Source organism: Aethalodelphis obliquidens, unplaced genomic scaffold, assembly GCF_003676395.1.
Source record: "Aethalodelphis obliquidens isolate GAN/ISIS:26980383/991018 unplaced genomic scaffold, ASM367639v1 scaffold14, whole genome shotgun sequence".
NCBI classification, from domain to species: domain Eukaryota; kingdom Metazoa; phylum Chordata; class Mammalia; order Artiodactyla; family Delphinidae; genus Aethalodelphis; species Aethalodelphis obliquidens.
In genome coordinates this window covers 12863385-12876964 of record NW_020837958.1, presented here as the reverse complement: position 1 = coordinate 12876964, position 13580 = coordinate 12863385, and the positions used below count along the sequence as shown (strand labels likewise).

Genomic DNA, 13580 nt, shown 5'->3' with positions numbered 1-13580 from the left:
CCAGGAAGAAGGAAGGGAAAGGGAAGGGTGAAGAAAAGACAACCAACGTTTCCTGACGCAGGTGTGAAGGACAAGAGAAAATCTGACGCCATCACTTTCGCCCAATTCTTTGGCCTTTGGCACGTGAACGATAAATGTCAGTTGAACTAAGTCATAGTAGAGAAAGAAATTCATGTCCCCAAATGCCCAGTCCAGAATTTTTACCATCATACCCTGTAACTAGGGTATGATGATATATGACTGAGAGATTGTGTCAGCAACTGCTCTAAAATTTACTAAATTAATTCACCAGTTTTCCAACCTTTAGATTCTGGTCTCCAACACCAGTGGCTACAGGAACCTTTTCCAAAAGCAGGTCAAAAAGAGAGCTACATGGAATAAAGAGAATCATATAACTATTAGTCTCACCATAAATTAAGAAACAGTGTGTTCTTAAAACCGGGACTCATTCAGGCAGACAGGTTGATTGCAAAGACTGTATGTTTCCAGACCTCCTTCTAGCTATCCAGCAAGATTTACCTAGAGCCAGGTGTATATATTACCTGCCCCTGACAGCCAAGTGTGTAAAGATGAGACAGCTACACAATTCTTGGGAGATCCAGATCATGGTCAAATAGAGACATGCCAAGAAAAGGAAAAAGATCCCCGAGCAGAAAAATAATGTACCCTAGGCAGAGACAGAGTAGAGAAGAAGGAAACACAAATAATGAAACTGCAGCCCAGAGAGACTCGAAAGCTACCTGAAGTCACACAGCTAGTAACAGCTAAAGCAGGAGTCATACCCAGTTTCAAGGAATATTGTACTCCTCTCCCTGACATGGTCTTCCCCACTCTTCCCTTTTGTAGAAGCATCTAGAGGGTGAATTTGGGGGCCTCTATCTTTGGGAGGGGCTTGTAACTCAGAAGACCCAGGAAAGGTTAGGATTGAATGAGGCAGAGTAGTGAGAGGAAAGCAGCTGCCCAAGGCTAGCTGGAGGCTCTGGGATTTCAACAAGAGCTGCACTGGGAACCCTGCTTCGGTCCAGCTGGGAAGGAAGGGAGCAAAATTTTCAGGGAAGATGCTCATCTGGGACATAAGGAGGGTGCACTGGTCAGGGTCGCCACCTGTATCATGTCTCTCAAGACCCAAGTGAGGCTTGGTGGAGGACAGCAACAGGAAAAGAAGGAGACCCCCATCTGGGCAACAAAGCAGAGAAACAGGAAGGAGAGGGAATGATAAAAACTAGGAGTTTGGGATGAACAGATACACGCTACTATGTATAAAATAGATTAACAACCAGGACCTACTGTATAGCACAGGGAACTCTAGTCAGTATCTTGTAATAAGCTATAATGGAAAAGAATCTGAAAAAGAAGCTGTCTACATGTATAACTGAATCACTTTGCTCTACACTTGAAACTAACACATTGTAAATTAACTATACTTCAATTTTTTTAAAAAGCTATAAAAATAGTGGACTCTTGGATAGTCTTTCAAGAGTTTTAAATACAGGAACTAATTTAATCACCACAATAAGCTGTAAGGTTTTTCACTATTAATTAATTACTGTTAGTCATCAGATATTATATTATTGTAATTAGTATCAATAATACCAACAACACTATTATTACTGTGTTTTATAGATGAGGACACAGGCACAGAGAGGTCAAGTAACTTACTCAAAGTCACACACTTGGCGAGTTTTAAATCTGGACAATCTGGTTTGAGGGTTCACACTCTTAACCGTTTCACTTGATAGCAACCACAGAGAACATTTCAAAGCAAAATTTAATCTGAGTTGAATCTACTTTGATTTAAGTCAATAATTTTGATATCTGACATCTTCCTAGCAGTTTACAATTTGCAAAGAGTTTGGCCTCCATCACTCTGGAATCTTAGCCCGGCCATTTACTTGCTGTGTGACTTCAGGCCAGTGACTGGCTAAGCTTCAGTTTTCCCATCTGTACAGTGGGGACAAGACTGCTGGTCGGGAGGGTGAAAGGAGAACACACGTGCAGGGCTCAGTCCCGCGCCAAGCCCATAATAAGCACTCAATAAGCGTTTGCTACTAATGTTGTGGTGGTTATTATCAACGTCTCACAGCAACTTCACAACAATCCTGTGACGGAGGTAGGATGTATTATCCTTGTTTCTCAGATGTGGAAACTGGAACTCATAGAAGGGAAATAACTAGCCAGAAAGGAAAACAGCCAGCAAGAGGAAATACCAGAGTTAGAAAATCTCCCAACTCCCAGCCTGCTGTCCTGCACCCAACCCTCAACTCCTCAAATCCACCTCCTCTCTCTTCCCCAGGAGGCACTGTTCTAGGAAGCAGATCATCCTTCAAACAGGACTGTGGATGAGTGTGAAGCAATTGGAAGCTGAGGCTCAGGGAGAAGTTCTGAGGACTGTGGAGAAAGTTCTCCACGTAAAAACAGGTTCCTATGTAGGGAAAGATGCACAGCACCTCCCCTCATCCCCAAGCAACTGCCAGAGGGGCCGGCCTGAGGTCACACATTGTGAAGACCTGTGCCCTGTGCCCTCCCAAGGAGCCCCAGGGGGATGGCAGTAGGTGGGGGGTGTCCTCAGGCCAGGAAGTAAAGAAGAATGGGAGTGTCTTCATCTAACGGGTAAACAGAGGAGTGTTTTTAAACACTGCCTAAAAATATCTCTTATATAATGCATTTAAACTGCATTCCACCTTGGGTTTGTTTTTTGCTTCTCTTTTATTTCTGCGGTTTTCTGTAATTCTGCATTTCAATGCATTTGTTCAAGTTTCTATTAGTGCATCCTGTTCTGGTACCCAGTGCATTCAGTCCTGTGGCTACAGGCTAAGAGCTACAATAGAGTCAGTCCATCTTCCGAGGTATAAGATCCTAGCTGACTGCTTTAAGGCTTTAGTTTCTTCGTCAATGCTGGTAATGTGATTGGAAGATTCTGGGATTTGGGGTATCTGAGTTGAAGTCATCCCTCCCAGATTGAAAATCATGTGCTTCCTTCTCCTACATTATGTGGATCCGTCACCAATTTTTTTTCCTTTTATGTATGAAAGCACTTATTTTATTTCTTTTAGTGGTAAGCAGTTTTTTTAAAAATACCTTGATACATGCTACTTGCAGAGCTTTATCTTATTAACATTCCATTGTTTTTTTGAGCAAATTGTTCCTGAACACCCACTAAGTACCAGGCATTGTGCCAGGCAGCCATAAAACAACAGACAAGACGGACTCCTCACAAAGTTTACAGTGAACCATACCTTATAGTTACTTATAGTTTTTTTAACAGCTACAAAGACAGAGACACCAACTACTCTGGATTTCCCCATATCCCCCAGGACATGGCACGGGCCATGGTAGCCAAGTAATAATCTCAGACTTTAACTTAAACAATTAACCGACCTGCTGAAAATGTATTCTTCTTTCTAGTTAGATGATATTCTACTTAATGCCCACAAGGTGGAGATCTTGCTTACGGTTTACCCAAGCTGAAAGCAATGCATTCAAAAAAAAAAAAAAAATTCTCAGAAGTTAAACCAAAAGACCAAAAATTAAATTCAATTTATTGAGCACCTTTTTAGTGCAATATCCTATATTAGGTGGTAAGACAAATAGAAAGTTGTTAAGATATAGTCCCTGCCTGCTAGGGAAAGATGGGGGTAAGGAGCTTGCACAGAGCAGGAAGACGGTACCTTTTAATGAATGAAGGTAGTATAGTAATAGTAATTTCATCATCAGATAAGATCTATACAAAGGCATGAGGCAGCCACCATGGGGTGCAGAAGAGATTCAACAAAGACCCCACGCTTCAGCCAATATGGAAACACTTGAGGGTACATGGGGTCAGCTCTGCAAGTCCCCAGATGTGGTCTCTGGATGCCTCTGCTTAGTCACAAACCTTAGGGTTTCTTAAAATGTTCATTCTTTGGAGAAAAAAATATAATCAGTGCCAGGTAATGAGCTGAGGCAGTTGAAAACCCCCAGTTGCATCTGATGGGGAGGTGGCATAAAGACAAAAGAAACACATGAAAGGAAACAAATTTCAAACTCCTGCTTTCTGAGGTGGATTCCACCCCCCAACCCCTTGTCTTGTGTCTCACCTGGGAAATCTTGGTTTAGATCTGGGACAGGGTCTCACGCCGAGAGGTAAGAGGGAGAGCCGATTTTTACCCAAGAGCCTTCCTGGTGGATTGAACCCGAAAGTGGCTGGAAGACAATGTGGTTTGCTGTTTACTTTTTCTTTTTTTTCTTTTTTTGCTCCTCCACCCCTCCCCCCAACCACTTCTTCCCTTAAACCATTAAACCAGTATGTCAAATACAATATGGGTTTGTTTTTTGGTTTTTTGTTTTTCATTCATTGAATTGAAAATCACATTTGGGGCATAAAGTGATAGTGAGTTTTTAAAAAACGAGAATGCTGGCAACTTGATAAAAATAGTGAACTGTCTTGATAGAGGGAAAATCAAGTGGCATGCTGCCCAGAGACCCCAGTTTGAATTTTAGTTTCTCCACTTGCTACTTCTGGGATCTGGAGCAAGCCCCATCCCATCTCTGTGCCTCAGTTTCCTCATGGGCAAAATAGTATCATTTCGTAGAGAAATGGTCTCTAAGGCCCCCTCCTCCGCACAAGTCGGATCCTGAGTTGTAAGGCTCTCCTGGCAACCTGAACATCTCCCTAGAATGTGAGCTCCGTGAGCACGTGACCTCATCTGTGGATTTTAATGCTCTGTGACCAGAACCGAGGGGAGTTTGTTGAATGGAACCTGCCTAGGGGTTCCTGCACAGTGAGGATGAATTCCCGGTGAGTTCCTCGGGAAAGGCGGAGTGACCAACCTCAAAGCGCACAGCCCTCGGTGACCAGTGTGGTGAGGGTGCTCGGGAAAGGAGGTGTCGGTTCAAAGTTGTTTGCTACAGATGGTTCGTCTAACCCGGCTGGAGTCACCTCCTCGGTGGCTCGGAGAGCTCCCCAGGGGTTTACATAAGGCAGGGTGAATCACACCCACCGTCGGAAACGGAGAAGGCAAAGGGACCTGCCCCAATCCACCCCGGGCGGCGCCGGGAGTGTGCTGGGGGTTAGTCTGAACTTTGCTGGAGGCCAGGAGCCGCCCAGGCAAAGGGACTCCACACCCACTCCAACCCCCAAGAGAGCGAGCGGCGCGTCTCACCCACCCAGCGCGAATCCAGCTCTCTGCCGCCAGCTCCGACGCCCCCGCGCGGGCGCCGCCTGCCTGACTTCCGGCTCCCTGCCCCTAAGTCCCCGAATGAGTGTGGGACCGCTTCTCCCGCTTGGAAGGAGCCATCGCCGCTTTAAAGGGAAGAGGCGGGGAAGGGGGCGGGGAGCGGCGGAGGAGGAGGGGGAGGGGGAATCCTCCATCGCTCCCACGTGGTCCGGGCGCCTGTGAATTGCGCCCGCCGGAGGGTCTCACAGCGAAATACAAAAGCAGCTGGGAAGCGGTAGCGAGGCGAGTTCTCAGTGCCGGGCAGAGACCCGCACCGCCCCGCGGCAGCGATGGAGCTGAGGCGCCCGGAGCCCCGGAGCCAACGAGCTGCCGAGCCCGCGTCGCCGCCGGGACCCGGGCTCCTGGGCTCGGCTTGAAGCGGCGGCGGCACCGGCGCGGCCGGGGGAGCATGGGCAGGAGGATGCGGGGCGCCTCCGCCACCGCGGGGCTCTGGCTGCTGGCGCTGGGCTCGCTGCTGGCGCTGTGGGGCGGGCTCCTGCCGCCGCGGACCGAGCTGCCCGCCTCCCGGCCGCCGGAAGACCGGCTCCCGCGGCGCCCGGCCCGGAGCGGCGGCCGGGAGCCCGCGCCTCGCTTCCCTCTGCCCCCGCCCCTGGCGCGGGACGCCCGCGGCGGCTCCCTGAAAACTTTCCGAGCGCTGCTCACCTTGGCGGCGGGCGCAGATGGCCCGCCTGGGCAGCCCCCGGGTGAGCGCAGGCGACACGTGCCAACCGGACGGCCCTGGCCTGAGGAACGCGCCGCGGTGCACGGGGGCGTCTTCTGGAGCCGCGGCCTGGAGGAGCAGGTGCCCCGGGGCTTCTCGGAGGCCCAGGCGGCGTCTTGGCTGGAGGTGGCGCGCGGCGCCCGGGTGGTGGCCCTGGAGCGCGGGGGCTGCGGGCGCAGCTCCAACCGGCTGGCCCGCTTCGCCGACGGCACCCGCGCCTGCGTGCGCTATGGCATCAACCCCGAGCAGATACAGGGCGAGGCCCTATCCTACTACCTGGCGCGCTTGCTGGGCCTCCAGCACCACGTGCCGCCTCTGGCACTGGCCCGGGTGGAGGCTCGGGGCGCGCAGTGGGCTCAGGTGCAGGAGGAGCTTCGTGCCGCTCACTGGACCGAGGGCAGCGTGGTGAGCCTGACTCGCTGGCTGCCCAACCTCACGGACGTGGTGGTGCCCGCGCCCTGGCGCTCTGAGGATGGCCATCTCCGGCCCCTGCGCGCCACGGGGGGCGAGCTGGCCAACCGCAGCCGGGCGGAGCTGGTAGACCTGGTGCAATGGACCGACTTGATCCTCTTCGACTACCTGACGGCCAACTTTGACCGGCTTGTCAGCAACCTCTTCAGCCTGCAGTGGGACCCGCGGGTCATGCAGCGCGCCACGAGCAACCTGCACCGCGGCCCGGGCGGGGCGCTGGTCTTTCTGGACAACGAGGCGGGCTTGGTGCACGGCTACCGGGTGGCGGGCATGTGGGACAAGTATAACGAGCCGCTGCTGCAGTCAGTGTGCGTGTTCCGAGAGCGGACTGCGCGGCGTGTCCTGGAGCTGCACCGCGGCCAGGACGCGGCCGCCCGGCTGCTGCGCCTCTACCAGCACCACGAGCCTCGCTTCCCGGAGCTGGCCGCCCTCGCCGACCCCCACGCTCAGCTGCTGCAGCGTCGCCTCGACTTCCTCGCCAAGCACATTTTGCACTGTAAGGCTAAGTACGGCCGCCGACCGGGGGCTTAGCATCCCCCGGAGGAGAAGGAAAAGAGAGAGAGAGAGAGACCCTGGCTGGGGAATGGATGATGGGGGAAGGGCCGTCGCCTCAGCCACCGCCTGGGACCAGCCAGCCAACGCCCAGCCGGAGACCCGAGCGCGAAGGCGGCTAAAAACTTCAGCTTTACCCACCTGCCCCTTTCTCTCAGTCCCAAGCTGTGTCCTTTCAAAGTTCTGGGAGGACGAACTCACCGAGGCGAGAAGTGTAACATTTCCTCCACCCAGCCTATAAAAGGATTCTTCCCTGTGCCAGCACGGAGTTTGCATCCAAAGAAACTGGCTGCTGCCGGAGTTTGGCCCCCGGGTGGCCGTCTCTGTGGGAGATACATCCTATTTCTTGGCCCCCTCATTCCCCTTCCGAAAAAGGAAAACTTCTATTTGAGCCATTGAGCTAATTCTGCAGTTTCCTACCAAACGCAGCGCTGGTGGCCCCGGAGCAGGGCTATGACATTGGCTGGTGGAGCCCCCTTCCTGTGTTCTCCCTTTGTTCCGGCTTGGTGATGGTGAGATCACTGTTAAGAGCTAGGGAACCGCTCCCGATAGGACAAAGGGAGCAGGACCTGCAGAATGGAGGGAGTCCTGCAGACGCTGTCTGACTTGTTCCTTACAGCTTGTCATTTCAGCCTGAAGGCTACAAATGCAGGACCGGCTGTATGCATTGATTCAAATAATGAATTTCTTCTTCCTCCCCCTTCCCAACCGTTCATAATTTTGTCAATGATGATGTTCACCAGAAGGGAAAAAAAAAAGTTTCATGCACTTTACTTTGTTTTTATTTTAATTTTTTATTAAGAAAAACTTTTTTTATTTTGACAAAATTTGCCTTCTATGTGTATATATGTGCATAAAGTGTGGTGTAAATATACTAAACAAACTTATATTTCAATAAAAGGGAGTTTAAAATTTAGAATTTAATTCCTGTGGTTTTAACTGTTTGAGGTATCTGATGCCCTGCCTGGTTTTAGAATAAGCTCTAAGGTTTCTCCCTTGTGGATGTGCTTTTAAAACAAAGGACGCATGTATATCCCAGCCGTGACCATGGAACTTATAGAATTGAACAAAGACAAGAGCAGATTCCCTGTCCTGCTCACTCAAATGAACCCTCGCGCAGGAAATTTCAGAGTTCAGCATAGAACATGCGGGATGGTGGAGAGAGACATGGACGGAAAGTATTCTATTTCCTGGCCAATAAAACTGTGATATAAAAGGATTTCACTGTAATTTAGTCCTATATTAATCATTTGGCAAATATGATAGAACCAGATGTATAGACTGAAATATGATAAAAGCCTCCCCCCTTTAAACTTAACCGCTGTGGTCACGTGTTGCACCTGATTTTCAGCATTTTAAGTACCACGCATCACAATGCGTACAGATAATAAGCTGAGCACAAACTGCATACAGGTAGAGAAATCATAAATTAATTCTTCTCTTTAATCTCCCAGCATAAATTCCATTGCATCCAGGAGATCATAATCTCCAACATCTGGACTCATCCAGCTCTCTTAAGAGATTGTACTGTTCCCCGCCCCCCCAAGTACTAATTGCATGGTCCCCTCAGAGCAGCCATTGTGAAACCAGGAATGTGTGTAGTACTTTGTATATGGCATTTGGACCCTTCTTGGTGACTTCAAACAGGAAATGTCTTTGTATTTTCTTAAGCTTCTTTTTGACCCATGGGGAGAGGAGAGGCAGTCAGTTTGTGTCTTTTTTTTTTTAATGACCCATTGGTGTTTTATCTTGGCATTTTATTTGATATGTGGGTCCAAATGATCTTGCCTGTTATCTTCTTTTTATTTAATGACCTTTAACTCAAAGCAACTTTTGGCTACTTTAATAGATTTTTATTTGACTTGCATTTGTAAACCTAGGGTTTTATAGACTCGTGATGGTATTAAATCTCTGTGGGTTTCCCTTCTCACTGTGCATTACAACACAGCATGTAATTTAACGATTTAATGCCATCCTTATGTTTCAGTGCCTCTGCTAAGCCAGCTCAAAAAAGGGTCCATAAAGTTTGTAGTGTAAGCCAAAGATTTTCGTGATACAGGGTAGTGATAATGGCAAATACATCTTTTTCAAGACATTGTTAATGTGAAACCTCTGATAGTTACCTCTTACAAAAAGAAACATTTTCCATTTCTGATGATTGATAACTATATGAGATTTCCTGCCCAAATCAGCAGAGGCTGCTCCAAGAAAAGGATAAATATTCAGCAATCTGCATGCTTACCCGACGTGTTCATGGAGGAAAACCATGGGCAGAGCTAAGTTAGAAGTTTCACAGATGCACAGGAAATATACCCTGACTCCCATATAACTTCTGCCCTGGTAAATTCTGGGCCAGCTGCATTCTCCACATTCCTCCTAAACTTCAGTTTCAAGCCCAGACTTGACCACGGTTAACCCAGAGCAAGAAACGAAGCATAATTTAAATGGCTCTTCTCAGATTCTTTAGTGAACCGTATCTGCCTGTTCGAGAAATAAGTTTAATTACATGGTGGAGTTGTTAAGGGAACCAAGACTTAATTACAGAGAAGAGGTTTTACCTGTTGCCATTCCTTGTGGATAATCGGTAGTCTGTGACATGGAAAGATCAATTAATGTTTTGCCATGGTCAGTGAATGCTGCTAGGACCAAATCATTTTTCAGATGAAGAAAAAACTTTCAGGCTGCAGCATGGTGTAAGAGAGTAAGAGGTTCTGCAGGCAGACTATATTCTGAATTCTGTCCCTCACCTGTTTGCTTTCATCAAGTCGTTTATCTTAGTTCCCTCATTTATGAAATGGACATTCAGTCAGAGTATTGTGGGATTTAAATGTTAACATATAAAACATAAGGACACACATAGGTACTTTTAAAAAAAACCTCACTTCCTATTGCTCTAAAAAAAAAAAAATACTCCTGCCTTTCTTACACTTCAGTAAATTTCTACTAATTTTCATCATCAAAGCCAAATCTAAAAATGTCCAAGATGAGGTCCAGTTTTTGAAATTAGTAATAAACGAATTTTTAAGTGCTTGAGAACCCTATTCTAGCATATGATCCTATGCAAAGCACTGGATCATATGGCCAGGGGCAGAGGCTTGATCTCTATGTGGGCTCGAGTGGGTGGTTTCAGGACCCAAGCAGACCCCCTGTACCACAGGCAGCTATACTACAAATATACGAGGGTGATTTTTTTTTAAAGTAGATGGATCATTGCAAATCCATCATCACTTCTGGAAAGCATCAAAAAGTGATGAATCTTTGCAAGAAGAACAATCCTCCTCCAATTTCCTTCTGCCATGAGAAAGTAGGCAGTTGACCTTTATTCCCTGGATTTGACTGTTGATTAATTCACTTTGTCAATGACATAGTTCTAAACTCTATTAAGAGTACTTGCCCTCCTGTCTTCGAATCAGGGAGAAAAACAAATTATTTTAACACCTCTCAACAGTTCTCCACCTTCCGCCTACCACCGCAGCTAGGAGAGTCCTCTTAAGGCCTAGAAGTTGGTTATGTGGATTAAATGAGTAACTATTTGTAGCATTCTCAGAACAGTGCCTGGCACAGGGTAAATGCAATACAGAGTGTTTGTTTATTCGTGGAATAGATCATTTTCTTCTCTTAAGTCAAAACCAGAGGCATTTTGGGTCCCAGGCAGGCTCCTCTTTCATAATCCTGCTGTATCTCTGCAATCATAGAACACCTTCTACATGCTTCTATTTTGGCTCAGGAAAACCAGCCAGAGTGCATGAGTCTGGCAGGAATTACCTAAAGCCCACAGTTGTCAGCTGGTTGTCTCCTTTCTGAGATTGCCCTCTGTGTGAGTCGTCACATGCAGCCCCCTCTTTTTCACCGGGAGGCTGTGATTCTGTTTCTCATATGGCTCATCAGCTCCAGGGAGCAGTAAGCTGTGGAATTGTGCGCCTTCTGAGCTACCCAGTTGCCATGAATCCTCCAAGCCTGGGCACTGATCATTTGTCCCTCCACACATCTGACCCCTCCCACAGAGCCACTGATCCCTGTGGTGTAAGGTTGGCAGGAGTATTAAAGAAAGAGCGGGGACTCCGGTTGACCCAGAAGCACGGGAATTGCTCCAGAAAGAAATAGAATGTCAGCTTCCAAGGTGGATGGAAATCCCAGGGCAAGAGTTGACACCCACCTCCAAGCATACTTTAATCATTAGAGTCAAGTGGAAAGGATATTGCGAGTCAAGAGATTCAGGCTACTTCTGAGTCATGTGACTTGGGAAAGTCATTTCCCTCTCTGGCTCCAGGTGTCTTACCTGGAACAGGGGGTGTTTGATTAGACTGGTAAGTTTACTATTTTTGTCACCAGAACTCACAGTAAGGCACACGCTTTACATTGTGACCCAGCACGCGCGCGCGTGTGCCCACGCACGCACGGGCGCGCACACACACACGCACACACACTCTACTCAACTGAAACAAGTTCCACAAAACTGCCTGTACAACACACTTTTATATTCAATTCAATTTTATTCTATTCCTCCTCTTCCTCTACTTCCCAATGCTAGTCGTGACCCTCTAAACTGATTTAATAACTCATCAGTGCGGCATAGTCTACACTATGCAAAATACTGGATTAGGTGATTGATAAGCTCCTTTCCAGCTCTAAGATTCTAGGGAAATTCCATTTATAACCAGTTCACCACCTACTATAATTTTTTCCCCAAAGAGAATACAAGCAGATTTCAATTTTCTACACTCTTTAAAAACAAAAGACGGATGTATATTTCAAAACGTAATTGGAAGAACTGCTCAAAATCTCACCTAGGGTCGTTTTATGAACACCTTCGAGATCCCCTAAATGTGGGTGGGACATAACTTTCGGTCTCTTCTTGCCATGTGGGAGCAAATAGTGTTGTTGCGTGGCTTTGGAAGGAAAAAAAAAATTCTTTGCGTCTCTGCCTCAACGTGGCCCAAGGACGACTCAAGGGGACAGTTTCTTCTCTGTGTGTTCATAAAGATCAGATGTAGGAGTCATAATTTTTTAATGTGACTGTTTTACCAACTTCTCTTTCTGTGTCCTGCTGTGGTAGAAACTGCATTAATAAACTATGTCTCAGTGCTGCCTAGCTGGAATTTTTTTCTCTGCAGGACTCCAGCAAATACAGCTGAAGGAATCCTCATTTTATTATCTATTCAACTTTCTTTCCATTCTGAATATGTCTTCTTGACACTTCTGAATTTTTTCCCTTAACGGTACCCTAATTTTTCTTAGGAGAATAGAGAACTGATTGTTCATTGAATAACAACAACAAAAAAAAGCTCTTTTTTTTCCCTTTCTTTGATGCCATATGGTATCTTTTATGGCTTTAACAGTTATATTACACCCTATCCAGAAAAAAACTAAATAGCTTATGGAACTGGCCTTTTTCCAGTATCAGCCCACAGATTTTACTTTGCTGAGAAATTGTGAGTTAATAATAGAGAAGTGTCACTTTTAATTTGATGGTCCTACATCATGCATTTGTCTCTGCCTGTTTACACCTTCCTCAGTAATTTTTTAAATGCTTGTTAAAGTCTTTGTCCCCATCTTACAAATGGCCTGAAGAAGCAAGGAGAGTAGGGAATGACCATAGCCATGATCTTTTTTTTTTTCTTTTTAGTTGTGATAAAATATACACATCACAAAATGTGCCATTTTAACCGTTGTTAAGTGTACAGTTCAGTGATATGAATGTGATGCAACCATACCACTATCTATTTCCAAAATTTTTTCATCAGTCCAAACAAGCTCTGTCATCATTAAGTCATATAACCCCATTAAGCCATATATCCCCATTCCTCCTTTGCCCCAGCCTCTGGTAACTTCTAATCTACTTTCTATCTCTATGAACTTGCCTAGTCTCAATATTTCATATAAATGGAATCATACAATATTTGTCCTATTTTGTCTGTCTTCTTTCACTTACACAACCGTGATCCTCGTCCTGGAGGCAACATGATAGAATGTAAGCAGTATCATTTGGGAACTGGTAAAACTGGGTTTGGGTCTGATTTCCACCATTTAATAGCCCTGGGTTTTCATACCAATTGATGAACTCCTCATTTTCCTCATCTGGAAAAACAATGGGAAGACTAGATGTTCTCTAGAATCCCTTTCAACTCTAGAAAAGTGCCATGTTTTTATGTACAGCAACCATGCAAATGAATTTCATCCCTAACTTCCAGTCTCTTTTCTCTACCTGAAGACTCAGTAACTTTTTCGATGTCTCCTTAAAAAGTTTCAGGTCATATGCTAGGTCATGTGGAGTCAAAGGCAAGCAAGATAGATAAGGTACCTGCCTTCAAGGAGCTTAGAGTTTAGTGGGGAAGATGGAAAATAATCTAGCAGAAACAAAATGTGATCAATGGTATAAAAGAGGAAAGTGCTATGGGGCCACACAGCAGACTTTGTAAACTGGTCTGAAGGTGGGGAAGTCAAAGAAGTCTTACAAGTTGCCCTTGTGTTTATCTTTGAATTTTAGGGAAGTCTCGAAGAAAAGGAAACTACAAAAAAAGGGATTCTCATAGTATTTCTGAAGATGTCCTGCTGACAAGACTGCAGGGAGGCTTGATCTGTATAGGTTGTCTTGGAAGGTTGAGGGAGTCCCATGATGGTGGTTTAAGCTTTTCTGCAAC

At 46.5% G+C, this 13580-nt stretch overlaps 2 protein-coding genes across 4 annotated transcripts in view; one reads left to right on the top strand and one right to left on the bottom strand.

The window, feature by feature from the left end:
- Window positions 1-5973, bottom strand: part of PAMR1 (peptidase domain containing associated with muscle regeneration 1) — a 172879-nt gene extending 166906 nt beyond the window's left edge. The window contains exons 1-3 of one of the 3 annotated variants that reach the window (XM_027114999.1): window positions 5859-5972; window positions 4810-4938; window positions 4077-4182 (exon numbers count right to left, since the gene is read on the bottom strand). The gene's annotated coding sequence lies outside the window, so the exon portion shown is untranslated. Of the gene's footprint in view, window positions 1-4076; window positions 4183-4809; window positions 4939-5858 lie in introns of all 3 variants that reach the window. The other 2 variants (XM_027114998.1, XM_027115009.1) reach the window with 2 other exon arrangements.
- On the top strand, window positions 4947-7863 carry FJX1 (four-jointed box kinase 1). The gene has a single exon (XM_027115010.1). It carries the CDS (start codon window positions 5605-5607, stop codon window positions 6916-6918), a length of 1314 nt encoding a protein of 437 aa, XP_026970811.1. The 5' UTR covers window positions 4947-5604; the 3' UTR covers window positions 6919-7863.
- The last annotated feature ends 5717 nt before the right edge of the window (window positions 7864-13580 follow it).

What these genes read in the sequence shown, in the direction of transcription:
- FJX1 (XM_027115010.1), top strand. Translation starts at nt 5,605, where the DNA reads ATGGGCAGGAGGATGCGGGGCGCCTCCGCCACCGCGGGGCTCTGGCTG.